The sequence below is a fragment of the Aulonocara sp. 'chitande type north' Nkhata Bay genome, linkage group LG7, assembly GCF_057382095.1.
Source record: "Aulonocara sp. 'chitande type north' Nkhata Bay isolate Kocher_YH1m ecotype deep benthic linkage group LG7, A_spYH_male_GT1.1, whole genome shotgun sequence".
Taxonomy (NCBI): domain Eukaryota; kingdom Metazoa; phylum Chordata; class Actinopteri; order Cichliformes; family Cichlidae; genus Aulonocara; species Aulonocara sp. 'chitande type north' Nkhata Bay.
The window spans coordinates 4,665,694-4,693,269 of NC_141350.1; the positions used below are offsets into that span (position 1 = coordinate 4,665,694).

General features: G+C 40.2%; 2 protein-coding genes across 3 annotated transcripts in view; one reads left to right on the forward strand and one right to left on the reverse strand.

The window, feature by feature from the left end:
- abtb3b (ankyrin repeat and BTB domain containing 3b) overlaps nucleotides 1–25,355 on the reverse strand; it is a 78,848-nt gene extending 53,493 nt beyond the window's left edge. For both annotated transcript variants that reach the window (XM_086298090.1, XM_086298089.1), the window contains exon 1: nucleotides 24,295–25,355. In XM_086298090.1, coding sequence (XP_086154216.1) covers nucleotides 24,295–25,147 — 853 coding nt within the window. In that variant the 5' untranslated portion in view covers nucleotides 25,148–25,355. The remainder of the gene's footprint in view (nucleotides 1–24,294) is intronic.
- Nucleotides 165–4,587, forward strand: LOC147324349 (uncharacterized). The gene has a single exon (XM_086298091.1). The coding sequence runs from the start codon at nucleotides 196–198 to the stop codon at nucleotides 886–888; it is 693 nt and encodes a 230-aa protein (XP_086154217.1). The 5' UTR covers nucleotides 165–195; the 3' UTR covers nucleotides 889–4,587.
- Nucleotides 25,356–27,576: the final 2,221 nt, after the last annotated feature.

Sequence of the window (27,576 nt, forward strand, 5' to 3'; positions counted from 1 at the left end):
CCATCAGCCAGTAGGCCACAGCCAGGCTCCACCATCAGCCAGCAGGCCACATCCAGCAGACCCAGCCAGGCTCCACCATCAGCCAGCAGGCCACAGCCAGGCTCCACCATCAGCCAGCAGGCCTAGCCAGGCGCCATCATCAGAAATTCCGCTTCCAGGTCCCTCGTGGTGGCCGCCTCGTGCTCTCGCTTCAGTATGCCACCCAAGAAAGGCCCAACACCAGAGGAGGTTGAGGACATTAAAACCTCCCTCGGAGCGCTGTGCGGAGACGTGGCCGCAGTCAGGGCACAGCAGGAGCTGCTTCTGGGGCTTCTGGAGGAGGTAAAACAGCTACGCCTCCAAAATGCCGAGAAGGACAGACGGATCATGGATCTCGAGCGGCGGGTGGATGAGCTGGAGCAGTACACCCGTACGAACGACGTGGTCATCAGCGGTATTAAAATCAAGCCGCGCTCGTATGCGCGCGCGGTGGCCGGGAACGTCGGGGAGCCCAGCGACGAGGAGACCCGCTCGGTAGAGCAACAGGTGGCGTCCTTCCTCCAAAGCAAGGGGATAGAGATGGACCTGGAGCACATAGAAGCATGTCACTCACTGCCCAGGAGGAGTGACAGACTGCCGGCCATCATTATGAGATTTGTCAATCGGAAGAACAAGGTCGCACTGCTGAAACAAGGACGCAAACTGAAAGGCACGGACGTTTTCATTAATGAGCATCTGACACGAAAAAACGCAGACATCGCGAGGAAGGCAAGGCAACTGAAGAAGAACGGTAAAATACAACATACATGGGTAACAAACTGTAAGATTTTCATTAAGCTAAACGGGACACCAGAAGAGGCAAAAGTACTGATAGTGAGGAACATGGAGGATCTGGACAAGTATAACTGACACCAATGTATCAATTACACCAGGAAATGACATGGACACGTTGAAATTAGTTCTTCAACAGAAAGTAATTGATCTAGATTGTGAATATAAGGAGCATAATATAATAGATCCAGAAATAGATTCTGAAAGTAACTTTCTCTCTTCTTTTGTTAAAAATTGTAATTATTTCACTCAGGAACAATATGAAAAAGAAATTAACCTAGACGGGAAGCTCTCATTAATTCACTTTAACAGCAGAAGTATGTACTCTAATTTTGATTTCATTAAGGACTATTTGCAACAATTTTCTCGCCCCTTTAGTGTTATAGCCATCACTGAAACTTGGTTCAATGTCGATAAAGGAATAGATTTTTGTTTGAATGGATATGATTTAAAATACATGAATAGATTAAATAAGGCGGGCGGCGGGGTTGCTATATATGTTCATAACTCTATAAAATATAATGTTGTAACAACTATGTCTATGGCTATTGATGGAATTTTGGAATGTTTGACTATTGAGATTATGAATGAAAAAAAGAGAAATGTTATAATAAGTTGTATATATCGGACACCCAGTTCAAGTATTGACACTTTTAATGAATGGATAGAAAAAACGTTTGCTTCGGTGAACCAAAAATTACTATTTATCTGTGGTGATTTTAACATTGATTTGCTAAATCCAACAAGGTTAAAAGCCATTGATGACTTTACTGACACAATGTACAGCTTATCACTATATCCAACAATAACAAAGCCAAGCAGAATAACATCACATAGCGCCACTATTATTGACAATATTTTTACTAATGTCATGGATTTCCAAATTAATAGTGGTCTGCTTGTCTGTGATATAACTGACCACTTACCAGTTTTTACTTTGTGTGACTGTGATTTAAAAAAAATAGATACCAAGATCATGATAGCAAAGCGAACAATAAATGAAGAAGCAATTCATGCCTTCAATTTCGATTTAGCACAACAAGATTGGAGTTCGGTGTATGAAGAGTCAGATGTGGACAAGGCTTATGATAATTTTCTAGATATTTTTACTATGTGGTACAATAAACATTGTCCTGTAAACGAACACATGACAAAGAAAAAAAAGATAAAAAGTCCTTGGCTCACAAAAGGAATTATTAATGCTTGCAAAAAGAAAAACAATCTGTATAAACAGTTTATCAAAGTAAAAACAAAAGAAGTGGAACAAAGATATAAAGCATATAGAAATAAATTGACTGATATTATAAGAACGAGCAAACAACTTTATTATAGAAGAAGATTATATGAAAATAAAAACAATATAAAAGGAACTTGGGATGTGTTAAACAACTTAATTAAACAAGGATCTTCTGGAACATCATATCCTGAATATTTTACTGATGCAAATGGTGAAAATCACAACATGAGTAATATTGTCGATGGGTTCAATAAATTCTTCATAAATGTTGGTCCTGAACTAGCAGCGGACATCCCGTGTCATAAAAATGAAAATATCAGTAATATAAAATCAAATCCCTTTTCACTGTTCCTCTCAGCTACAAATGAGCAAGAAGTAATAAATATCACATTAAAATGTAAAAGTAAGTCTTCAATGGATTATCATGACATAAATATGTCTGTAGTTAAACAGGTTATTCTGAATATTGCTAGTCCCTTAACATATATCTGTAATTTATCATTTCAGTCCGGTTGTTTTCCAAAAAAAATGAAAATTGCGAAAGTAATACCACTATATAAAAGTAATGACAAACACAGTTTTACCAATTATAGGCCTATTTCTCTACTGCCTCAATTCTCAAAAATTCTAGAAAAACTTTTTAATTCAAGATTAGAAAAATTCCTTGAAAAACATCAAATAATAAATGTTGGTCAGTATGGTTTCAGAACACAAAGAACCACTTCAATGGCGATAATTGAGGCAGTAGAAGAAATTACTGATACACTGGATAAAAATAAATATGCAGTTGGTATTTTTGTTGACCTCAAAAAGGCCTTCGACACAATCAATCACTCAATTTTACTGGATAAATTGGAAAGATATGGTATTCGAGGGAAAGCTGGTAACTGGTTAAAAAGTTACCTAACAGGTCGGGAACAATATGTTAGCATAGGGCATTACCATTCAGAGAAACTTGGTATTACATGTGGTGTTCCCCAAGGGTCAGTGTTGGGACCAAAACTTTTCAATGTATACATAAATGATATTTTTGATGTTTCTCAAGTACTTAAACTCATACTGTTCGCAGATGACACCAACATATTTTTCAGTAGCGATGATTATACTGATCTTGTAATGACTGTAAACAGGGAGCTAAAATTAATAAAAAAATGGATGGACATAAATAAATTATCATTAAATATAAATAAAACTAAAGCAATGTTTTTTGGTAATTTAAAATATAATATAGAATTACCAATTATCATTGAAGGTGTACCAATTGATAATGTGAGTGAAAACAAATTTTTGGGAGTTATAATTGATAACAAAATTTCATGGAAACCCCACGTCAGACACATAAAAACCAAAATTTCCAGAAGCCTCGCAGTTTTGAACAAAGTGAAACAATTCCTTGATAAAGATGCACTTCGTACTCTGTACTGTACCCTGGTTCTTCCATATCTTACATATTGTGTGGAAGTGTGGGGAAATACATATAAAAATACAACTAATCCATTAGTCACAGTACAGAAACGAGCACTGCGTATTATTCACAAGGCTGGTTATCTAGAACATACTCACAAATTCTTTCTTCAGGCAAAGTTACTTAAATTCCAGGATCTGGTTAATTACAATACATCCATAATTTTGTATAAAGCTTTTACTAAACTTTTACCGGCAAATTTACAAACTAGATTTGAAATTCGAGAAAAGGTTTATAATGTGAGAGGCTTTGGAGAATTCAAATTACCCAGAACTCGAACAACCCGTAAAGGCTTTTGTGTGTCTGTATGTGGTGTGAAAATCTGGAACAGTCTGAGTTTACAATTGAAACAATGCAAAAATATTCATAGATTTAAATTTCTCTACAAACAGTTGGTCTGGTCACAGTATACTCAATGATGGGTTTTAGTGTGCTCTGTAATGTCTGTCCTCTTACCATTGCTGGTATGGATTCCAAAATAAAAAATAAAAAATAAAGTGTGCGTATGTATGTACATATATGTACTTGTGTGTGTAGATATATATGTATGTATATGTATGTGTGTCTGTTACTTGTAGTTATTACTGCCTGTTACCTGTGGTAATGCAATTTATAATTTATATATTCTGTATTCAGTTATGAAGGCTCTAATTGTTGGTTGCGAGCTGCCGCTTAGATGCTTGTATCTGCCCGGGGCTGTTGATGGGTCTGTATGCAATGATGGGCGTAGCTGCGGGAAGTTTATTGTTTTTTTTTGTTGATGAGTGAGTATAGGGGTGGGATTTAATAAGTTTTCTTCGTCCCACTCCTTTTTCAGGCAAGTTTTGTTTTTTGTTTTGTGTATTTTATGTTCAATATAGGTATTTGTTGTGCCTGAAAATGAATAAATAAATGAAATGAAATGAAATGAAATATCTGTGCTTAACATGAATCTGGGTACAAGCAAGTCAGTAAAATCCAGTATGCCTTTTGAAAGAAACAGACTCACTCTCATCCTGTCAGAATTAATATGCAAATAACTCGTATCTCTTTTGAATCTTCAGCAGTAATCCTTGTCCATGGAGAAAATCATATCATAGTATACACTTAGATCCTTGACTGATCCAAGTACACGCTCTGACATTAGAGCAGCGGCGAGAATGTTCTTCTTCAGAACAATATGCTGCGCTATCACTCAAATCAGTCACTGTAAGGCATGGGTAAGCCCACAAAGCTAAATCTAAATATGTAGGTCTACAGCGGTATATAGCATTAAACTCTCTCACTGCAATTTCCAAACGTTGACAAGAAGAATGCTCCCACTCTTTTTGATCAGCGTGAATCCGGCTTCATTTTATCCATTAAAGCCACAGTCAGTCTTAGCACGAAGAAGCAGAGTATTCGGTTTCTGATGTTCGAGATAAAGCATCGCCTCCTCAGCTGCACCAGTTAAAACAGACACTATGATGTCTATCTGATAATCTCTTTGCCCCCACAGAGGGTCACACTGGGGTCGACATCACTCGTCAACCCCGAGGAGCTTTTTTCTCTCTGCCTTTGTTTTTGTTATCAAACAGCCAGAAGTAGCAGCAGAGGCCAAAGGGCAGGGTCTTTATCTCCAGTGCCTGCAACCCATTTTTTACAGAGGAATTTGCCTTACAACTTAAAACTGTGCTGAGCGTTTGGGTGTGAGAGCGCATCATCAAGATAAAAAAGGCCAAGACAACACTGGTGCTTAAAGAAATTATTTGGCAGTGCTGTTAAGTTTATCTCACTTCTGCACAGAAATGCAATGTAATTATGTAAGGCACGCAATGTATACACCAGGCCATTTGTAAAGTGCAAAGGAGCAGCACAGATTAGGAGTGTAACAATTTTCCAAAACCATGGTTTAGTTCGTCCCTCGTTTTTTTCTTTAGAAGGAATGGATTACAAATTTTACCACAGGCCTGATCGCTCCGTTATGATTGGATCATGAACAAAAAATTATCTCTATTACTTTAGAGCAATTCCAGTTCACTTGCTGCCAGAGAGATTATTACCATTTAACCATCCCAAAGCATTAACAACTCTACATGGGTATCACGGTACAGAAAAATGGAGCCAAGATAGGATACTGCGGACATCTGTATCACAGTTTTGATCTCGGTTTCGTAATGTTGTGAGGCAGAAGCACGGACTGATAGAATATGAAGCCTACTAATTAGGGGTCATTATCAGTAGGAGCGTGTTTGAGATGAAAAACATAAAAATCAAATCTTTGCTGTGTTGTTATTACAGCTGGTACGTAAAAGGACATCCTCTTATACGTCCAGCTGTCTCCTTTTGAATAAGTGCATTCATCAGTAGTTCATTGTACTGCTGCAGCTCCTGCCTCCCTCTCTGAGTAGTTGTCATGCATCTTTTTTGAGTGCTGGACTTTACTGTCACTGTGGCTGCGCTGTTTTCGATGGCGCTTAGACTGCTTGGTTCAAGCCACTGACAGGCAAGCAAGGAGACAAAACTGGATGGATGCAGCTTTCCCTGCCAGCAGTGTCAGCCCTAATAGTTCACTTCAGATCTCGACTCAGCCCTCTGTCATCTGACATACAAAATGTGCAGTCTTCTGTTTTTGAGCCCTCGGTCCCAGTGTTTTTATGCCCTGCCCTCTATCTGCTACTCTTCTTCCCCCCTTCTCTTTTTCAATAATGCCGTATGATCTCACGAAGTACACAACACACGCTTGAAAATTATGCTTGGGGTCTTTGTGCTAGTGCAGCCAGCTGAAGTTATCACTTCATTCACAATATGTTCTGCAGGTGTGCAAAAGGTTACACCAGCAGAAATCGGTTTTGCAGTCATCATCGCCTGGAGACCATCAATAATTTATATCCTGGAAGAAGAAGGAGTCTGATTTTGAAATTTTCTGAGGTGGGCCTTTGTATGCCAGTAAGCCTTATTTCAAAACTCTTTGGAGCTACATTCCTCCGTTCATGTACACCATGTATTGAAGACTTATGTTTGGAACGGTATATGGGGATCTAACTAATGGTGCAACTGTTGCATGAATCTCCTTCAACCCCAATGACAAAGGTCTTATCTTTGTAATCAGATACAGGATAAACCATGTCTTATTTCTTCCAGCGGAGGATGAAAAAATGTTTGAATTATCACATTCGGCATATTTCCCATAAGAAAACAGAAGCCTCGAGCTAAATGAGATGAGTAAGAAAGTGTAGATACTTTAACTCTGAGGCATCAAAGATGATTCAGTTCCAGATGCTCAAATACAAAATAGTCATGTGATTCTTGGAAATCGTGAAAATTCCCCAATCCATGCATCTTTCATTAGGTTTGAAGATAATCTGAAAGTGAACAGCCTTCTAGTGCATCAGAGCTGGTACAACATCATGCTAGGTATAAAACTGACAGACACACCTGTCTCAGCAGCATCGTGTCATCCTCTTAACTCCTTTCTATCCCATGAGTCAGATACTGCACCCAACCTCTGTCTGTCCAACAAGCGACAACAGCTAAGCTAAAACAACAGAGTATAATAATGACGTTGACTCATTTTAGAGGCTTTTTACCACTATTGTACTGTGGTAGCAGTGTGAGTGTTTCCCAGAAATTAGCTTTAATTATTAAAGGCACCCTGTGGTCAAAAACCCTCTTAACAAAAATGTCTGTAAATGTTTCAGTATTTTGCACTGAAACAAATTATATGACTTGCAAGTTTAAAGCTTCATGCCAAGACAATGTGTTTGAAAAAGCAGCAACAGCTGATTGTAGCAGCACCTCAGAAGCACCATCGTTGTTATTATGGTGTTTAATTACGTTCAGCTCGTTCCTGACCATCAGATTATCAGAACAGATCTAACTTACAGTATTTACAGTATTATTAAAACTTAAACACTATCCTTTATATAGCTTGTTACTGAAACAAGACATCAACTGTGTCAGACACTTTGTCACTTTCTAGTGTAGTACAGTGGTTGTCATTATACCTTTTAATTTTTATTAATTTGTGTAGAGATTTAAAAGCAGCTCGCCTTACTTGAACTGACTGCATGCCCCATGGATAGTGGAGTCAAAGTATCCCACAATGCTTGATGAAAACTACTGGATGCTAACCAAATACATTATTCTGACAAAAGTAGTGGGCCACCTACACATTACACATGAAGGAGCTGTTCAGACATAGAAACCATGAAGCTCCTGGTGCACAGTTTTGGCGCTAACGTTAATGCCAGGGGAAGCTTGTAACTCTGTAGTTATTGACTTAGCCATGCTGGCGACTTTTACGCACTACTTGCCCATGCTCTGTGATTTTAGATGGTCTGCTACTTTGTGGCTGAGTTGCTGTGGTTTCTAAACACTTTTCAATAATACCAGGAGGAAATACATTTCACAGACTGACTTGTGCATACGTCCTTTTAGAGCACCACACTTGAATTAAACGAGCTCTTTAGAACGACTCATTCTTTCCCAAATGTTTGTAAAGTGCATTGCCAGGTGCTTGATTTTATACAACTTTGGCAATGGAACTAAAAACAACTGAAGTGAGAGATTAAGAGATGTGGTCCAATACTTTTTGTCCAAATAATAAATGTTAATACATACCATCATGTATTTCAACAATGGAAAAAACACAGCGGAATGAGGAATGAGAGGAGCATATCATAACATGAACTATTCTAAGATCATTTTAAGAATTAATCGAGAAAACACACTCAGTATAATAAAAAAAAGCATGCCACATTAACTTTTTTCAGCAGGTGTTCTGTCAGGTTTTAGCTGTGAGCAATGACGTAATTAGTGGTGCGGAGAAAATGAGCTGAGTATCGTCTGAAAGTGTTTCTACACTTTGTCGATAAGTTCACAATAAATTCTATTACACTGAACTCTTTAATTGGGAAGTAGGCAGTATTAAACGACACAATCAACAGCTGCTTTAAACTGACTCTAACCCAAAGACATAATTATAGTTTCTCACGTGAGTGCGTATTGTAAAAGATAATAATTTGGTGAGTGTATAAACACAAGCTGTCTTATGTTGCACTATGAAGACATAAAGCTGAACTGCAAAGAGGCTGTCAAAAAGGGGTTAAAAAAGGATATTTAACCCTTTCGCAGTATTTTACTTTAAGTCTTTGTCTAAATCCATTTGCCACAGAGATTTCTGAAAGATCTTCTTCATGTGTAGCCATCACATAAGTGTGTCATTAATTACCAATTTCTCTAAAGTTTTTGAAAATAGGACAAAGTGGGTTTAGCAGAGCACAACATGGCAATGAAAATAATTTATCCACAGGAAAGTTAGAGGAATGATGATTACAATACGCAGAACTCTGACTTAGACACATTAGTGCCCGGTTATATTTATCATGTGGGTTTAGGTACTGTTCACCGCTAATGCCGGCAATAACAAAAGGTACAGTGTGGTGTTTCAGTGTTTCTTTCTTTCTTTTTTTCAGAAAAGAGTAGACATTACAGTCACTGTTGGCATCTGTCTTTTCACTGTGGTTGTTCTGCCAGTCTCTGATCCGCTTTGACAATGCTGTGGGAGTAAAGCAGGAACCAGCATATGTTAGTAATAAAAAATGTCATGAGCAAAATCGACATGTACCTTCTCCTGTGGTAATCTGTACCACATGTTGCTGGTTCAGTCGGGGGTTGAGCAAACTCATTCAGCTGGACTGAAGGACTAAAAAGATGTTCAACACATTTCGAGCAAAAACCAACTGTTTGGTGTTGTATGTGTGGAGCTTATTTTGTTGTTGATGTCTGACACTTTTCCAATTCGCTTACATCACCAACACATGCCACCATCCACTCCACTCCACAGTACAGACTATAGTTACAGACTGCGGTTCAATTTGGAGGAGATCTGTCACGGTTCAGACACATATGTCTGCATGTGTAGCGTGTGCTCACCCCGGGCTCCCCAATGGGGCCTTCCATGTCTACATTGACAGAACTATAAGAGCCCTGCTAGGACGGGACAAGGTTACCTCAGCTCGGCACCAGTTCTCCTTCTAGGCAGTGGCAGAGTTTGTGTGATTTGTTATCACACACACTCTGCACTGAATGAGAAAGCCGGACTGAAACAGACAGGGGAAATTGAAGAAGCAAAAATCGGGCAGCAGCATAAATGAGACAAAAGGATAAAAGACAGAGAAATAAGTGAGGACAGACAAGTAGAAGACATCAGTTCATTCACATCTTGATTAGGCCTAGGAAAATCAGCTGGATAAATCGCTTATGCAACATACTATGATTGAGGCAATTTCACAGAGAAAAACAGAATGAGAAACAGTGCATTCACTTTGTGCAAACAGGTATACATTGACGGTATATGCAGTGACACACGCATACTCTGAAGGTCAATGGTATGAGCTCAAATGGGTGGTAATAGGATACTGGTCCTGCAGAAAGAATCGGTACTGTATCAGCAAATCTACTGCCTGTTTGAGGACTACTAAGCCCCAATATGTAGCTCTCTTGTAGTCAATTCAATGTTCAAAGACAACTGTACACACTTCATTAAAAAATGACTAAAAAGTACAATAGAGTCAGTACATACAAAGAAAAATAACAGCAGAAGGGAAATATATCGTCAAGGACAATAAACACCTTGGTTAAAGAGTTCTTCAGGCCATTAACTGCATTAAGATCAGATTATTCCACAACATCAAACTATCATTAATTCTGTTGTTGACTTACTTCTGTGCTTTTAATTATTGTCTTGCCATTTTGTTTAACCTCTCCTGAGTAAAATTGATTTGGTTGGAATTCCTAGTTACTCCAATAATTGGAAGGCACTGTTGAACAAGAGAGCCACAAAACATTACGCTCCCTCTACCATGCTTCAAAGCTGAGCCGATGTTTTGTTGCAAACCTATAGTCCAGTGTGTTATTTCCCCAGAAAGTTACATTTCTACCTAATCTCTCCATATAAGATTAGAACATAGACATCTTGATTGTTGGGTTTTTCTCTCCATTATTGTAGGTCTCTACCTTATAATATAAACCGCCTTCAGATGACTGTTGTTGTAATTTGGTGCTATATAAATAAAATTGAATTGAACTGAATTAAGACCCATGCAGGTGATTGCAGAGTTTAAGTCTAAGAAATGCTAGAAAAACGGTTACTGATTTACAAGTACTGCCAGTGAAGCAGATTGATTGAAAGTGGACATTTTGAGGTTGATGTAATCACGTTTGGTTGTTTTCTCCGATTTTAAGGGTCCCACTGCATTTTGATACCAAACTACTATCAGCATGCAAAGTTATGTTCTTACACAACAACTGGTGCAAATCAGTGTGGAACCTGTTTACAGTATTTAAAGTGTTTAACCCAGCAGAGTGTGCATGTGACGTACTGAATCAAAATGAATTTTCAGCATCAGTCAATACAGACCCAAGTTACAGAAATGGATATCAAAGGGAAAAAAGTATAATCCAATATGACCCTTTGGCCTCAAATATTACATAGCAAATCTTGCAGTTCAGATAAAGGCTTGTTGAGTTGTATCCAGTGCTTTTACATTCAATGTAACTTTGAATGAGTAATTGGTTCTGTCACATCAAAACGTAAGCTAAAAATTCTGTATATGAAAAAGTGTAAATAAAAACAAGCATCAGTGTTGCTAACATGTAGCGTCCTATGTATTTCCTCTTTCACAGGAGTGGAAAATTTCCAACTTTGCAGCTTAGTTTCTTGATCAAAGGTCAGAATACTGTTAGTATGTTAATTCAGAAATTCAAACTCAGTTTCACCCTAATGACTCAGTCACCGCAAAAGTGTGTCCACTATGACTAATCCCTAGTAAATGTTCAGGACACTGACAACTTTGGGGGATACAATAAGATAATTATTTCTGAAAGGATACAAGTGGTCTTATGTTTGTTCATTTGTTTGTTTTGACTGCAACTAAGCAATGTCTAGCATAAGTAAAAACACAGCCAACCTATTTTCTTCCATTCAGTTCAATTCAACGTTATTTATATGCACCAAATCACAACAACAGTGGCCTTAAGGTGCTTTATATAATAAGGTAGATCCTACAATAACACAGTTTTTGTTACTAAGCAAGCTGTAAAATTGATAATATGTGAATGTGGTTTCCTTAGACAGGCAGGCAAAGCTCCTTTCCTTTTCTATTATTATGTGACGCTTCCAGTCCACAAGCTGTGCCTTTACATTTACCCTGCAAAAGGTATATGAACTTGGATATTTTTCATCTAACTTCCAAGACAAAAGAGAATAAACACAAGTCACATTTTTTTTCCGTCTTTATTTACATCTCCAAAAGTTGATTCTGTTCATTTGGACGTAGCGTTTTATGGGAGAAATGTTTCGTCACTCATCCAAGTGACTTCTTCAGTCTCAGCTGACTGCAGGTTTCCATCCATCCATCCATCCATCCATCTTCTTCCGCTTTATCCGGGGCCAGGTCGCAGGGGCAGCAGCCTAAGCAGAGAAGCCCAGACCTCCCTCTCCCCAGCCACCTCCTCTAGCTTATCCGGGGAAACACCAAGGCATTCCCAGGCCAGCCGAGAGATATAATCTCTCCAGCGTGTCCTGGGTCTGCCCCGGGGCCTCCTCCCAGTGGGACATGCCCGGAAAACCTCACCCAGGTGGCATCTTTGTCAGATGCCCGAACCACCTCAGCTGGCTCCTTTCGATGTGGAGGAGCAGTGGCTCTACTCAGGTGACACCTGACGGTTTGCCAGAATCTCTTCGAGGCAGTCCGAAAGTCTTTTTCCATGGCCTCTCCGAACTCCTCCCACACCCGAGTTTTTGCTTCAGCCACTGCCTGAGCCGCATTCCGCTTGGCCTGTCGGTACCTGTCAGCTGCTTCCAAAATCCCACAGGCTAACCAGGCCCGATAGGACTTCTTCAGCCTGGTGGCTCCCTTCACCTCTGGTGTCCACCATTTGGTTTGGGGATTACCACCACAACAGGCACCAACCACCTTGCAGCCGCAGCTCAATGCAGCAGCTTCAGCAATGGAAATGCTGAACATGGTCCATTCGAACTCAATGTCCCCAGTCTCCCTTGGAATGCTGTTGAAGCTCTGCTCAACTCTGATCTCACAGACTGGGGCCTCTGCTAGGCGTTCCCAGCACACCCTCACTACGCGTTTAGGTGCACCGGGTCTCTAGGTTTCCCCAATCTTATTCAATTCAATTCAATTCAATTCAATTCAATTCAATTCAATTCAATTCAATTCAATTTCTTTATTGTCCCTCAAGGGGAAATTAGTTTAGCAGCAGGAGGATAAAAATAAACAGAACAATACTATAAAATAATAATAACAATAATAATGATAGAAAGTTCAAGGACAATTATTTGCCATTAAGGAGACAAGACGCAGTAGGGATAAAAGAGACCTGGAGTCTTTTAGTCCTCCTCACAGGTACTCTAAAACGGCGACTGGAAGGCAACAACTCAAACTCACTGTGAAGTGGATGGTTCACACAATTAATAATAGAATGAGCCTTTCTAAGCACATTTCTATTGTAAATGGCCAAAAGTCCATCTTGCCAGCGCCCTGAAATTTTGCTAGCAGTTTTTACCAGAAGTCCCAACCGATTCTTATTCTTCACCGTCAGGTTACCAAACCAGGCAGCGATACAAAAAGACATCACAGATTCGATAAAACTTCTATAAAACAAGGACAACATCTCAGATGAGACATTAAAAGATCTCATTTTTCTTAAAAAGAACAGTCTTTGTTGAACTTTTTTAGTAGTGGCATCAGCATGAGATTCCAAACACAGTTTATGGTCAAGTACCACACCTAGATATTTATAACTCTCAACGATCCCAATATTGGCAGTTTTAATGATAGTGGGTGATGAGCTATAAGAGGACTTCCTAAAATCAATAATCATGTCTTTAGTTTTTGACACATTAAGTGAAAGGAAGGACTCATCACACCAATTCACAAAATCATCTACAACCTGTCCATGGCCTGACTCATCCCCACTAGAAGACTGACGATTACTGTGTCGTCAGCAAACTTCAGGATGTGTCTGTTTGTGAAATTGCTGCAACACTCATTCGTGTACAGAATGAACAGAAGGGGAGAGAGGCAGCAACCCTGGGGTGATCCAGTGGAGGAGGAAAGCACATCAGAAAATACATGATTTACCCTCACACATTGTGACCTATTAGTCAGAAAGTCTGTCACCCAGCCGACCAGACTAGTGTCAAGCTTGAAATGATTGTAAAGCCTGTCAGCAAGTAAGAGGGGTTGAATTGTATTAAATGCAAATAATAATCTTGCATGGGTGTGGGGGGCCTCAAGATGCTTATACAAGAGATGCAGGAGTGTGACAACAGCATCCTCCACACCTCTCCCTGCTCTATAGGCGAACTGGAAGGGGTCAAGATGGTGTTCAACCTGCATTAAAATCTCCTTCTTAATTATCTTCTCAAATGTCTTCATCACTAAAGAAGTCAGAGCCAGTAATGCTAGTTTTACCTTTCGTGTGTAGCCCTGCCATTGTTTTCATACCAAGCCAAGCTCTTTTGAGGTTGTTACTGCTGAGTTCTGCCTCAATCTTATTTCTGTACCTCATCTTGGCGATCTTTATTGCAGCCCTCACCTCCTTCCTCAATATTCTCATAGTGGGAACGTCTCCCTTGTTAAAAGCAATTTTCCTTTTAAGAATCAGATCCTTAATATCTTTAGAGAGCCACGGTTTGTTATTAGGGAAAGTCTTAAATTCTCTGACTGGAACCACAGAGTCTGCAAAAAGAGATGTAGCTACACACCACATCAGTGAGTTCATCCAAATCAGAAGTGCTCTCTTGAAACAAGGACCAGTCAGTGCAATCAAAACACCCCTGAAAGGCTACACAACTGTCTTTTGTCCAGACATTAGTCCGCTTCACTTCTGTAAGCAGGGAGGAGGTGAATAACATTGTGATCCGAAGAACCTAGCGCAGGTCCAGCCACAGACTTATATGCCGCCTTAATTGGTCCATAACACAAATCCAGCGTTTTGTTATTCCTTGTAGGACAAGTGACATATTGAAAGAAATTGTTCAGTGATTTCTTAAGATTACAATTGTTAAAATCACCAAGAATAAAATTAGGAGCATCCGGTGAGAGAGTCTGCAGATTGCGTACCACTTTAAAAATGGCATCGGCAGCAACTTTAACATCAGCCTTAGGATGAATGTAAACAACAGTGACAAAAATTTGAGGGAACTCCCTCGGTAAGTAAAAAGGCCTGACAGATACTGAAAGGAGCTCGATGTCAGGAAGACACAACCGCTCCCGCACAGTAAAATTATTACACCAGCCCTGGTTGATATATAAACAAACCCCTCCTCCGTGAGATTTGCGTGTTACTCCACAGTTCCGATCCAATCTGACAGGGGTCCCAAAGCCGCTGATTCGCAGTGAAGTGTCACTGTCCATATCGGTCAGCCACGTCTCGGTAAGCACCATCAGACAAGCCTCCCTGTATTCCCGTAGATGAAGCACATTTCCTTGTAATTCATCCGTTTTGTTCCTAAGAGATTGGACATTGGCCAGAATCATAGAAGGCAGAGGAACACGATTCTTCCTCCGAAGTTTTCTTACACGCTGACGCACGCCGCCTTTCTTTCCGCGTTTTCTCAAGCGGCGGGGCTTTCCAAAATTAGTCTTTGACCGGGAAAATAAATCCTCACCAAGAATCACATCTGTCCGAGCATTAGAAGAGTCGTAGATAGACAAACAGGACCACCGTAATCCAAGTAGTTCTACGCGTGTATAAGTGATTGTCAGTGAGAGTGAATGACTCCAGGTGAATATCGCCAACAACAATAAAACTAAGGTGTAGAAGATCTCCATCTCGGCAAAAAGTTAAAACCACGGTTAAGAACAGAGTTAAAACAAAGTTAAAAAGAAAAAGAAAAAGAGAAAGAAAACGCCAATAAACACCTGCTGCAGGTCGCCACAAGAGCAGCGCCTTCGCCCTGTTGTTATATATAAGACAAGAATATAAACAGTACATTTGCATAATGACTGAAACCAGCCCACAAAACACTACGTCCAGATGAACAGAATCAACTTTTGGAGATTTACTTACCTGGATGATTGAGCATGCATCAAGAAGTCTTTATTTACAGTTCTGACATTCAGTGGGAAACAACACAAAGTTTCATGAGTGGGGGAGGTAGTAGAAAAACTGGGTGTTTTCTCTAAGTGTGAGCGTTTAAATCAAAGGAATCATCTAAACATTTGTTAAACAGGTGTCACTAGGTCCTCTGAGCAAATAAACTTCTTTAATATTATCAGCTAAACATTAACCAGACCCATCTAGAGGAAGCTAACTGTCACTGCAAATGGATTTCTCGCAATGAAATGATCTGCAACATTTGCTGCCTCTCATTGTTGTCTTACTGTGATCAAACAACAACAGGTTAGATGATACGGGCCTAAATGTATTAGCACAGCGAAGCTTGTTACTGGTGCTGCTCACAACACGGGATGGCGCATTGTGTTAGCCGAAAGCACGCTCTGCTGATTGCAGCATTTATCTGATGGGAGACGATGGAAGTGTTGTATGTGTGTATTTGTGTGTGTGAGATGCATGCATGAATCTGTTTATGTAAATATCTTGGAATTTGGTTCACAGTTCACCAACTGTGAATCCGGTATGTCCTGACATGCAGCTGTCTTTAACACACAAATCACTTTTTCTACCAGTGACAAGACAATTTCTTCGAGTTTTGCTCGGCTCACATCAAAGAGGGAAAACAAGTTCAAAGCTTGTTTACCAGTATTTTCTTCATATTTTCCAGCCACACTGGATGTTACTTAAATAGGATCATTTCCCTCTATACAACAAAAGGAATTCAGAGCTGCAAAAAAATGTAATAGATACTGATGCTTCACCTTAGCTAATCCACTTGCTGGTACTTGTTTGCGCAGACTTTTCTTCCTGCTATAATAAGCAGGAGACATTGCTTGTATAGGTCTCATCTGTCACCCACAGCTTCTCTTATGGATTTTCCTGTTTTGATCCTTGCCATCTGTGCCGCTTCCTCTCTCATTGCTTTTCTTCCAAAGTCGACATCTTGAACAATTCATTCTTAGCCACAGATTTACTGGATGCAGAGTAATTATCAAACTATTCTTGCACAGCAGTGGCATATTTTTAGTGTCTACACTGCAAAAGGTAAACTTTCCATCTGTGCTTTGGGAAAACCTACTAAAAAACACTCAGACAATTTGGTCCAGAGGGAAACAAATTTACCCCAAAGACAGAAATAAAACGGCTAAAGCTCCCTTGATATTGTCATCCTGGCATGAAAAAATAGCAAAGCTCTTCCACGGGCAGTAAACATGAAACTAAAAACATTATGCTGAGTGAGTTTATAGCAATAAGTGCACACTTTCTGGGTTAACACTGCCAGGGCTGTAATGGAGTAAATCTCTTTTTGGTAGGAAAGGTCAAGCATAAAAATGAGCTAAATTAGTCAATGCTGCCGCAGCTCCAGTAGTGTTTTCTTAAATTTCATCACTCAGTGGTTCAGGGGGTTTTACCCATGAAGTGATTTTTCATAAATATTGATTATTTTGGAGGCGATTGTATTGTTTTGTCCTGCTCTTGTTCTTCAGAAAAAATAACAATAACAAGACGCAGTTTCATCAATTCATCATTGAAAAGTCATAGGGGACAACATTAACAGTATTACGATTATTTTTTGTGTCTCCTTTTCAGTGTGCAGTGACTGCAGTTTCATGGCAGCTCACTAGCCGAATGCACCAACACACGTATGTACGCACACACACACACACACACATGCTCGCACGGGCAATGGAAAGTTTATACAATCCAGTGAAGTGCATAAGAAAAAAGGATGGCTGCTAAAGAACAAAAAAAATGATGCACAGCCCATTGCAGGCACCGCCAGCTGGGTACAGAATTAACTACATTTTATCACTTGTCTCCTCTTAATCAACTGAAGCTAACTTGGCTGAAGCTCCCCCTCATTGTGCCAGACACCATGTCACATCAGCATTCCTCATTCCCTCCTAAAAACTTACAATTAAAACCAGATCTACCCCAGGCCATGTGTGGCTCTTTGAGCGTGTGTTTCAATACTCGCCAGTGTCTGTTGCTGCCTTACATGACCAAGTCTATGCTGCTGTGTCAGGGTTTCCCTAGTACAGATATATTATATCTTTCTTCCAGACATAATTGGGACTGGTCTCCACCAGTACAGAGTGGTACGGCTGCTAACCGCAGTCATTCCTGTCTCCCTGCCTTCGCCACACACACATGTGCACCAGGCACCAGCCTTGCACAACTACACCAGCAAGTGAATAAGAAACAAAAAACCTGGAATGTAGCTGGACCAGTGCTCTTGCACTTCAGCGATGAGATCCAACGTAATTAAAACATCTGAACGTACAGCAGTAAAGCATTCTTGTTACAACAGCACACATACTGTAGACTCAGCGACTGGATAGCTGCTTGTCTCGCATGATGACCAAAATTTTGTAAATGTAAATGTTAAATGTTAAGTGAAGGGTCTGCTGTTAAGACTTTAAAAGGAAACCCCCACCTCTGTTATGCACTTCACACTGTAATGGCAGAATGCTCTCCAATGGGTGTGCTTCAGTGCTGTAATTTACTTTTTTTGTACAACCCTTTTTTCTGTATTTGTCTTTTCAGTTGGTGATTTCACACATTTTTCCAGTATGCCCTACTGAGAAAGTTGTATTATTTTTGGTGTGGTTAAAAACAGTGTGCATTGGTCAGTACAAAGGTTGTTTTGTTTTTTGTTTTTTAATCATGGAAGAAAAAGTAAGGATGCATGCAGAACAATACCACAGAGCAGCACGCCTGTTGTTTAAAAGATCTCAAATTACCTCTCGAGAGTGTTGTATTTCCCAAGCACTTGGCAACACTTCCACAAAGATGCAAGGTGTTGCTGCATTGAATTTCTGTTGATAAATCCAATGTTACATCATTTTGCATCTCTGGTTACTCTATATACTAACCATAAGAAGATGTTCTGTCTTTTTCCATCTGTTAAGATCATTAAGTAATCATTAGCTGAATGTATAAAAGGTCTGTTTGTTATTAATCAATTACATAATCATGCTTATAAAGTAGATTCAGCTGTAAGACAACACCCCTAATGTTATCACTGATTGCCGTTTTTGGAGTCGGGCTACTGGAAATCTATAAAATAAGCACAGTACTCTTGCATTGTATTCTGCTTTGCACCAAAATCTGTTTCATTCTCGGCTGTAATTGCTCGACTACTCTATTTCCACAACATTGACAGTTGCCACCCATTAAACCAAAGAAATGATCTTAAAGACATTTATATACACACAGTAAAGAGTAGCCCCTTTCAAACATAAAAAGCTGAATATAGCAGCTGTAAATGGTTGCTATTTAGCCATGAGGTTATGAATACTTGGTCCAATTTGTATGCCATTAATAATTATTTGAGTAAGGGTAAGAGAAATGCCACCAATATACAAATAAAGCAGATCAAGTATATCAAAGTGCACTAACAACAACTATTTAAATGTCTTTAGGGTGAAACTTTCCTTTGAAAAACCAAATGAGATTTGCCCAGACTTGAAAGTCATTTCACACATAAAGTGTGGTTACAAACTGGTCCCCAGGGTGGAAGATATCCCTGCGTGGTGGATATCACGTTCCACTAGACATTTTCTGACATGCACACGTCATTAAGGTAATCAAAGAATCACTGTGTCCTAGCTCTAGTGGGAGCCATAAGAAATATCCCACCATATAGAATAGTTTCCTGTTCTGACAAGATACCACAGCTGAAGGAGGGAAACCCAACACCCACCTGCAAATGCAAATAACACACAGTCACACATGGTGAGAGGAGGCCCTGAGATCTCAATGAATATGTGTATATATATATATATATATATGTTTGGGTTCGCTATCAGAGGCCTGGGCCTGAGAGCTTGAGGGTCCCGCTCAGTATCTTAGCTGTTCCTGGAAGTCCCGAGGTCAAAATGGGAGATGCCCTCAAGGGTGGTGAAGAATGACCGAGCTAAGATCCTGTGGGACTTCCAGATACAGACGGACAAACCGGTGGTGGCTAACCAACCGGACATAGTGGTGATAGACAAACAGAAGAAGACGGCCGTAGTGATCGATGTAGTGGTTCAGAATAACAGCAACATCAGAAAGAAAGAACACGAGAAGCTTGAGAAATACCAAGGGCTCAGAGAAGAGCTCGAGAAGATGTGGAAGGTGAAGGTAACAGTGGTCCCGGTGGTAATCGAAGCACTAGGTGCAGTGACTCCCACGCTAGGCGAGTGGCTCCAACCGATCCCAGGAACAACATCGGAGACTTCTGTCCAGAAGAGCGCAGTCCTAGGAACAGTTAAGATACTGCGCAGGACCCTCAAGCTCCCAGGCCCCTGGTAGAGGACCTGAGCTTGAAGGATAAACCGCCCGCAGGGGCGTGCTGGGAATTTTTCCCCCCCAAATATATATATATGTATTTTAGATAAAGTTTAAAACTGACTATATAGATTTCAAGCAGGCCTTTAATATATCTGGCTGCAAGAAAGCAAACTGTGTAGCTTTTATAAGCTGCTGGGAAACTGAAGCCCCCTTCTAAAAATGACTTTGCAAATCATTAAGGTATTTGAACCTAAATCTTAAAAAAAGAAAAACACCTTATTGAATTTGTGACAACAAAGAAACAGAAATAAGCTTTGGCTCAAGATATTCATAAAGTCCTCTTCACAAAGCTGGGTCACTAGCTTTAGCATAATATGGATAAATCACCTAAATTACTCCCACTTGGCTGAGTAAGACAGAGAGAATGGATAGAGCGATATAGAAGTTCAGTTTGGCAGGCAGCGACTCTGGTAAGGTCAAACCACCTTCAGACTGGATGGCTGTTTGGTTTTAGTAGGAAGAAAACAAATGATGTTGTGTTTCAGCTTTCTCTGTCTCTGTAGGGTGCTTTAAGGTTTAGAGATCTTGCCATTAGAACAGAAAATGTGGTAAGGGATGAGCTTTTGAACTCTGTTATATTATCACCTCTTAGGCAACTGTTTGCTAGCAAGTTCCTATCATGTAGATACAGAAATATGTCTTCATTTTGGAGTCAAATTTCCTGCCACCTCCTCATTGTAGGTCTACTCTTACTTTCCTTTTAAGACTGCTTTTGCCTCTAAAGATTCATTAAGCTATAGATTGTTTTTTCCTCTGTGTAGCTGTTAAATGATTCACTGTGTTCATTAGCTTGCCACTAACATGTATCTGCTGAGGTGCTAGGCTAAAAGTATTTGAAAACTGACAAAAAATGCACTAATACAGATAGGTGAACCAATAAGCTCTGTAAAGCTGTAAACCTTTTCAAACATTCATATCTAAAATATTGATTTTTAGTGTTTTGATGTTTATTTTTATGCTAGTGGTTCAATAATTACTACCTAACCCTTTAAGAAAATGCTATATTACACGGTATTGCATGATTTCATTCGCTACGTTATTTTCCTAGCCTTGAGCTTTATGTCAATATTCCATATGCTCAAGATATTTTATTTGCATCTTATCCAATTCACTAATCCGATACACCAGTCAGCACTCATCACACCTCTTCCACAGCTGGAGCCTCACCGCATGCCAAGTGGCCTGAGTGTGCCTTCTGGGTGAATCCTGATATTTAGTACTGTGCATTGTGTCTTCATACTCTAAGCTCTGACGTTCTATTGTGCTACTTTTAATTGTATGTGGCGATTCTGGCATTGTTGCATGTGTAGATTCAGTGTGTGTTGCAATCACTACAAATAAATGCACATGCTATGCAAAAAAGCTTTTATAAATGAGTAGATAAACGCAGCAAAAATGCAGATGCTTCCACACAGGTGCACTACATGGTACAATTAAACAATTATCATCCAATCATGCAATGTAGCATGTATAAAACTGCTGAGCATGCTCAAGTGATTCTGATTCTTAGCGATATTAAATTATGGATGGCAAATAATTTTTTGAATTTTAATGGTCGCAAAACGGAAGCAATTTTATATGGCCCGCATCGTTCTACTGATTCTCCAGATGTTGATTTTGGTGATTTGACCTCTCATCTGAAAAGTTCAGTCACTAATCTTGGTGTTAAACTTGATTCTGCGCTTACTTTTGAAGGTCATGTAAGTGGGGTGGTAAAATCAGCTTTTTATCACCTCAGACGCCTGTCGAAGGTTAAGCCTTTCCTTTCCAAACCCAATTTGGAAACTCTTATTCATGCTTTTATCACCTCACGTCTGGACTATTGTAATTCCCTTTTAATAGGGGTCGGGTCGGGCACCTTGTCACGCCTGCAGTTAGTGCAAAACGCGGCAGCGCGATTTTTAACCGGTAGTAGGAAATTCGATCACATCACTCCGGTTCTGGCTTCCTTGCATTGGCTTCCCATTGATTTTAGGGTTCGTTTTAAGGTCCTTTTATTGGTTTTTAAATCTTTAAATGGTCTGGCTCCTGTGTACTTAACTGACTTGCTGAAGTCACATGTTCCTCCTCGCTCGCTCCGTTCAGCTGAGCAGCTGCTGCTGTCGGTCCCTAAGTCGCGGCTGAAATGCAGAGGAGACCGTGCCTTTTCAATTGCGGCTCCGATGCTCTGGAATAACCTTCCCCTCCAAATTAGACAAGCGTCATCAGTGCAGGTCTTTAAGTCCAGATTGAAAACCTATTTTTATTCCCTGGCTTTTAACTCTGTAGGAAACTGACACCTTCTTATTTATTTTATTGTTTGTAATGATTTTATGGTATTTTTAATTTGGTTGTTGTTTTGATCTGTGTTGTTCAGCACTTTGGTCTGCCTGGTGTGTTCTTAAAGTGCTATACAAATAAACGATGATGATGATGATGATGATGATTCTGTGTCAAGATAGCATAAGAAAAAAAACTAAGGGACTTAAAGAGGGGGCACAGATGGCAGGAGTCACAAAGAATATCCAACTGAGTAGAGTTTCATTAAGAAATTCAGTCTGCATTACAACTATCAGAAAGACATCAGTAATCAGTGTTGAACATAGAACATATGTGATAAACATGATGCTTGTGTGAGTGTGATGTGTAGCAGAATGAAAGCAGAAGATCTGTTCCTCAGGTGACTGAGAATATGTTTGCAGGACGTGATCAGACTGTCAGCAAGAACAGCCCTGACAATTACATAGAGAGGGATATTAGATGGGTTGCAGTGTATAAACCCCTCATTACAAAGATGAATGCACATTTGACAGTTCAGTGGTGCAAAAAAAAGCTTAGGCACTGGTCTACAGAGATGTGGCTACATCCAGATGAATTATTTTCATTGTGTTCTTGACAAGTGAGTGAGAGCGTTTGTGGTAGGCCTGAATGCTTGACCCCTACACCGAAAATTATCTTTAAGGTGAGCGCTCTTTTCCAGGATGATAGCGCCCCATCCATAGATCACATAGGGTCATCAAATGGTTTGATGAGTATGAAAATGTGGATTGTTTGCTATGGCCTTTGCAGTCACCTCATAACCATACAATTGAACATTTATGGAAGATTCTAAACAAGTTAGATAATCAAAATACCAAATTAGGGAATGCTGGAAGAATGATGTTTCAGTCCTAAAGCAGAGTTCCAAGAAAACTGGAGAACCAGGTACAGCTGTTCTTGTGGCACATGGTGGCCTTACACCATACTAAGGTACTTTTCTAGTAATTTGTCACCTGTCTCTAAACGAGTCTCACTAAATAACTACAATCCTGTACCACTGTGAACAAATAAGCAAGAAAATTGCAAACCAACTGACATGCACTTAAAACAAAAGGCACAGTAAAAATGAAGTACTATTCTCTTCTGTGGGTGATTCATCAATACAGTCACAGTCTTTCTAACTTTGTCTCTCTGTCTCTCATTCTCCCTCTCTTTCTATAACTCAGTTTTATTTGCATCACTCTGCATAATGCACAACAGCACATACGTCCCCAGGGCCTTTTTTATTACGTAAACCTGTTGCAAGAGGAGTCACAGCAGCGCTTTTACAACATCCATCAAAACAGGGGCAAGAATGTCTTAGAGTGGTTACGGATGTATTGGTTAAAAGGCAGTGAAGTCAGAATACTATTAGACTTGTCCATTGAATTCAGATATTTTCAAAGACACCAGACAAAAAGTATTATTAACACTTGAAAAGTCTGGGTACTCTGTAATAGAATCAGCTGCTATACCCAGAAAATAAAAATCCTCGCTCTGGGTGAAAAGAACAGAAACTCATCTCTGCATAGCATCACTGCAGGCAGAGCCCCCTTTACTGAAAGAGTGAATAACTCAACCCAGGGATGCTGTGCTCACCCATTTTGAACAAAACAGCCACATACAGTATGAGAAGTATATGAGAGAACAGCAGCTCCAGTCTAACTTTGCACAGAGGACAAACGAGGCAATCTGGACAAAAGGGGATCACAGTTTCACACGAAAACCAACTGGTCAGTGTTCAATTGCTTGCAGCGCCAGTACTCTTGAAAAGCACTATTCTAGCTGCAGGAATCCCTTCCTCCTGTCACTTAAAGTTTCACAGTTCTTTGAGGAGGCAGGAGCTGCAGGAATCGTGCAGAAAGTGAAACTGAGAGAATGCAGCCTACTTATCTATATAAATCTTCAATGTTCTGACATTTGTGCAGTCTGTTATTGATTTTAAAACCTGCTGTGGGGAGAGAGAAGTAACTCTGCAAGTGGCATAATTTAAAATGTGTACATGTATGAATGCAAAGTGGAAAGGGGGTTCTTGTTAAATTGACCTGCTTTATCCTTAACTTACCATTTGCATTCTTCCCGCAGATCAGGTGTTGCCAGGGTTGCAAAGAGCCCCATATCTCTGCATCACTGTTAACGGCCTGCTCCAGGATCTCCACAGTAAACTTGGGGATCCCGTTATCCCGCTCCAGCAGCGCACTGCGCAGCACCCGCGCGTACACATCACGGAAGAGGTTTTCCATGCACGCGGCCAGGTAGATCGCCGCGTGCTCATGGATCCTGACTGCTACCCTGCTGTCGACCATCCACCTGAAGAACTTCCCCACGTTAAAGATGAGTCCGCATCGCGCCGACTTGCCGCGGGTGAACTTGTCGTCCTCTGTGCTCATATTGTACAGTGACAATGCACTGAGGGCCCCGCTGATGCAGTTCATCGACACGGTCCACGCCAGGACCATCTTTATGGCACTTTGGATCTCATATTTGGTACATTTGGCGTAGCGCAAACTCAAGCGCTGCGCCTCCTTGGCGACCCTGACCAGGGCCCGGCTGACCAGAACCGAAAGCCTGTGCAGGACGTCCTGCTGTGGTGTCGGCAGGCTCATCTCCTCGTCCTTGCTCAGAGCGCTCGCCACTTCCCCGAGGCTCCACGGCACATCCTCAAGCTCGGGTAGTTTAGCGCATTGCCCGGTGCACTCCAGGATCTCGGCGTCTTCGACCAGGACCGTGTTAACAGTGTCCAGACTGTTGTGTCGACTGTGCATCGAGTCGGTTAAATGCCAATAATTCCCTCCATGTGCCTCTGAGCAGCACAGCGACGCACTGGAAGACCTGAAGGAGTCGGCGGCTCCACCATAACCCGAGTCTAGCGTCAAATCCTCCAGGGTCCTTGCTACTGACTTGCTACTCCTTGCCATAACTGCGCTTCATACTGTAAAAAGAGGGCTTGGAAAAAGTGGGGGAAAATACCGACGAAGACGCAGTGTGGATACACAAGCGCCTTCCACGAGCTTGTCAACTGAAATGTTTTATTCTTTTCCCTTTTCTTTTGTTTTCTTTTGGAACTGTCCATGCAGGCATAAAGTTAAGAGTAGTATCTCCCTACAGTGCATCAACAGTCATACAGTGCCGTTCAAGCGCAGAGGCTGACAGATGGAGGCGGGACCGGAGAAAACAGAGCGCAGCTGTCAACCAATGGACTCTCGGGAAGAATCAGCAAAGCGTTTTAATTGGATCAATAAAAAAACCCATCGATATAGCTCCTGATAAAGATTGTTAATATGAATACAAACAGTAAAGGACGGGAGTACTCCGCTCATTTCCCCCCTTTCTGTCGCCTACTCCTTATAAAAGTTTGCTTCCTCAAAACTCTTGAACCGCACATCCTGTAAAATGACCAGTCAGACAAAAGACACAAATTGCACTGAATAATATATATTTTAATATAAAAGCAACTGCTTTTATGTAACTGTGTTTAGAGGACAAACCGGCCAGAGGCACAGACTTTTCAGTTATTTTCTGAGGGCCCATGTCTGATCGTAACATGACTCAAGACCATTAATAATAGATTGCATGCATAATGTATCCTTCTCTGTTCCTCTGGAGGAGAACTCGTTGAAAAGATCGGAATTACTTTCAAGGTCATTATCTCGGATCCCTCAGGGTCTAACGTTAGTTTCTGCGTTTAGTTTTTTGCCCTTCCCATGGGCCATCACGGCTTTGCAGGATCTGCATGAATACATTAAATAAAGCAACACCGAGCGATACACTGTAGAAGTATTCTTTACTTTGGAGTAACAGCGATGATCGTGCATTTACAGTAACAATGTAGGCTAATGAAAGAAATGTAAGGCTGACAAAAAATAAGGTTCGGGTTCAGTGTAACAAAAAATGGTTGAGTGTAATTAACCTAAACTGGTGGTATTTACATTTTAGTTGCAGTACTTTCTGCACTGGACAGCAGCTTGGAGCAACAGTGAACCCTGGTGTTAGCTAATAAAACTTCAATTTATTGAGATTGACATTTTAAAACAATCACAAGCTCCAACAACAACTTCATCACACAACTAGGATTGGACGATGACTGCTTTGTACAATTAATGTGGCAATGTAACATAAACCTGTGCGGCATAGTGGTCCATATTAAAATGCACCATGCTGCATTTGGCAGGATAACACCCACAGTTCTCCAGTCACTCGCAATCTATATTATTAAGTACACCTAGTTTGCAAAATCCCTAATTAATGTGGGACCAAAAGCTTTTCCATTTAAAGAGATGAAGGAGCTTGGTTAATAAGCTACCCTGATGCACACAGAACTGACTTTCTGATTATTATTATAGTACTTTAACTTGTTATTATAAAGTAAAACCTCCTTCTGAGGCATTCTGATTTCGTTTTTGTGTCTTTGCCAACACATAACTGCATGTCACAGCATTTTAGCACATATTTTCAAGTCAATATTATGCAAAGTCATTATTAATTAATTCATAAAATCAGTGCTCAGTTAAAATTTATATTTTATTAAGGTAAATACAGTATATACAAGCATATGATGTAGATATTTCTGAAAAGCATAATCCTGTATTCTGTGATTATGGGATGTGAGCAAACAAAGTCACATTTCTACAAAACCACACGTTAAAGCTGTCTTATGATCTCTCTCTCTGGTCCTCATGTAAATGGGGTAAATAGAATAATATCCTTATATAGAGAGGTTTTAAAAAATGTTCAACAGCCCAGAAGAAAAGCAAACTGGTTGAGATGATTTAGAAACACATTAAATGTAACCGAAATGAGAAGCGGCTGTATCAGTAACAATGAGGAATCTTGTGCTCTTGGGCCACTGTGATGTGGCCTGATGTAGATTAAGGGTTAGATCAAGATCAAGTATGCATGCTCTTCTTCTTCTTCATCCTGTCACACATTTTGGAAGGCTGCACACACATTAAATGTTTACTGCAGTATATGTCCTCTTTCTCCAAGTTCACTGAGAAAAACAGAGCAAAAGGCTGATTGATTTGTGTCTGCACTATAACCTTCATGATTGGTCTATAGCTGCTCTACAAAGGGAAAAACCTGCATTGCTCAACCTTTGTGTTTAAAAGCAAAGTAGATTAACTGATTAAAACTACTGAAGCTCAGAACATTTAAAATCACATCACAGCTTCGTGTCCAGTTAAATAGATTATCATAGGCTCAGATAGCTCTAATAAAACAAAAAGGAAGATTAAGACAGAAAAACCTCAAAGTTTGTGAAAACTGACTCAAAGGCAAAAACGTTAAAGTGCACTTTGATCCTCTACAAAAACAATTTCTGGTTAATTCTGCCATCTAGTGGCAATTT

What these genes read in the sequence shown, in the direction of transcription:
- LOC147324349 (XM_086298091.1), top strand. Translation starts at nt 196, where the DNA reads ATGCCACCCAAGAAAGGCCCAACACCAGAGGAGGTTGAGGACATTAAA.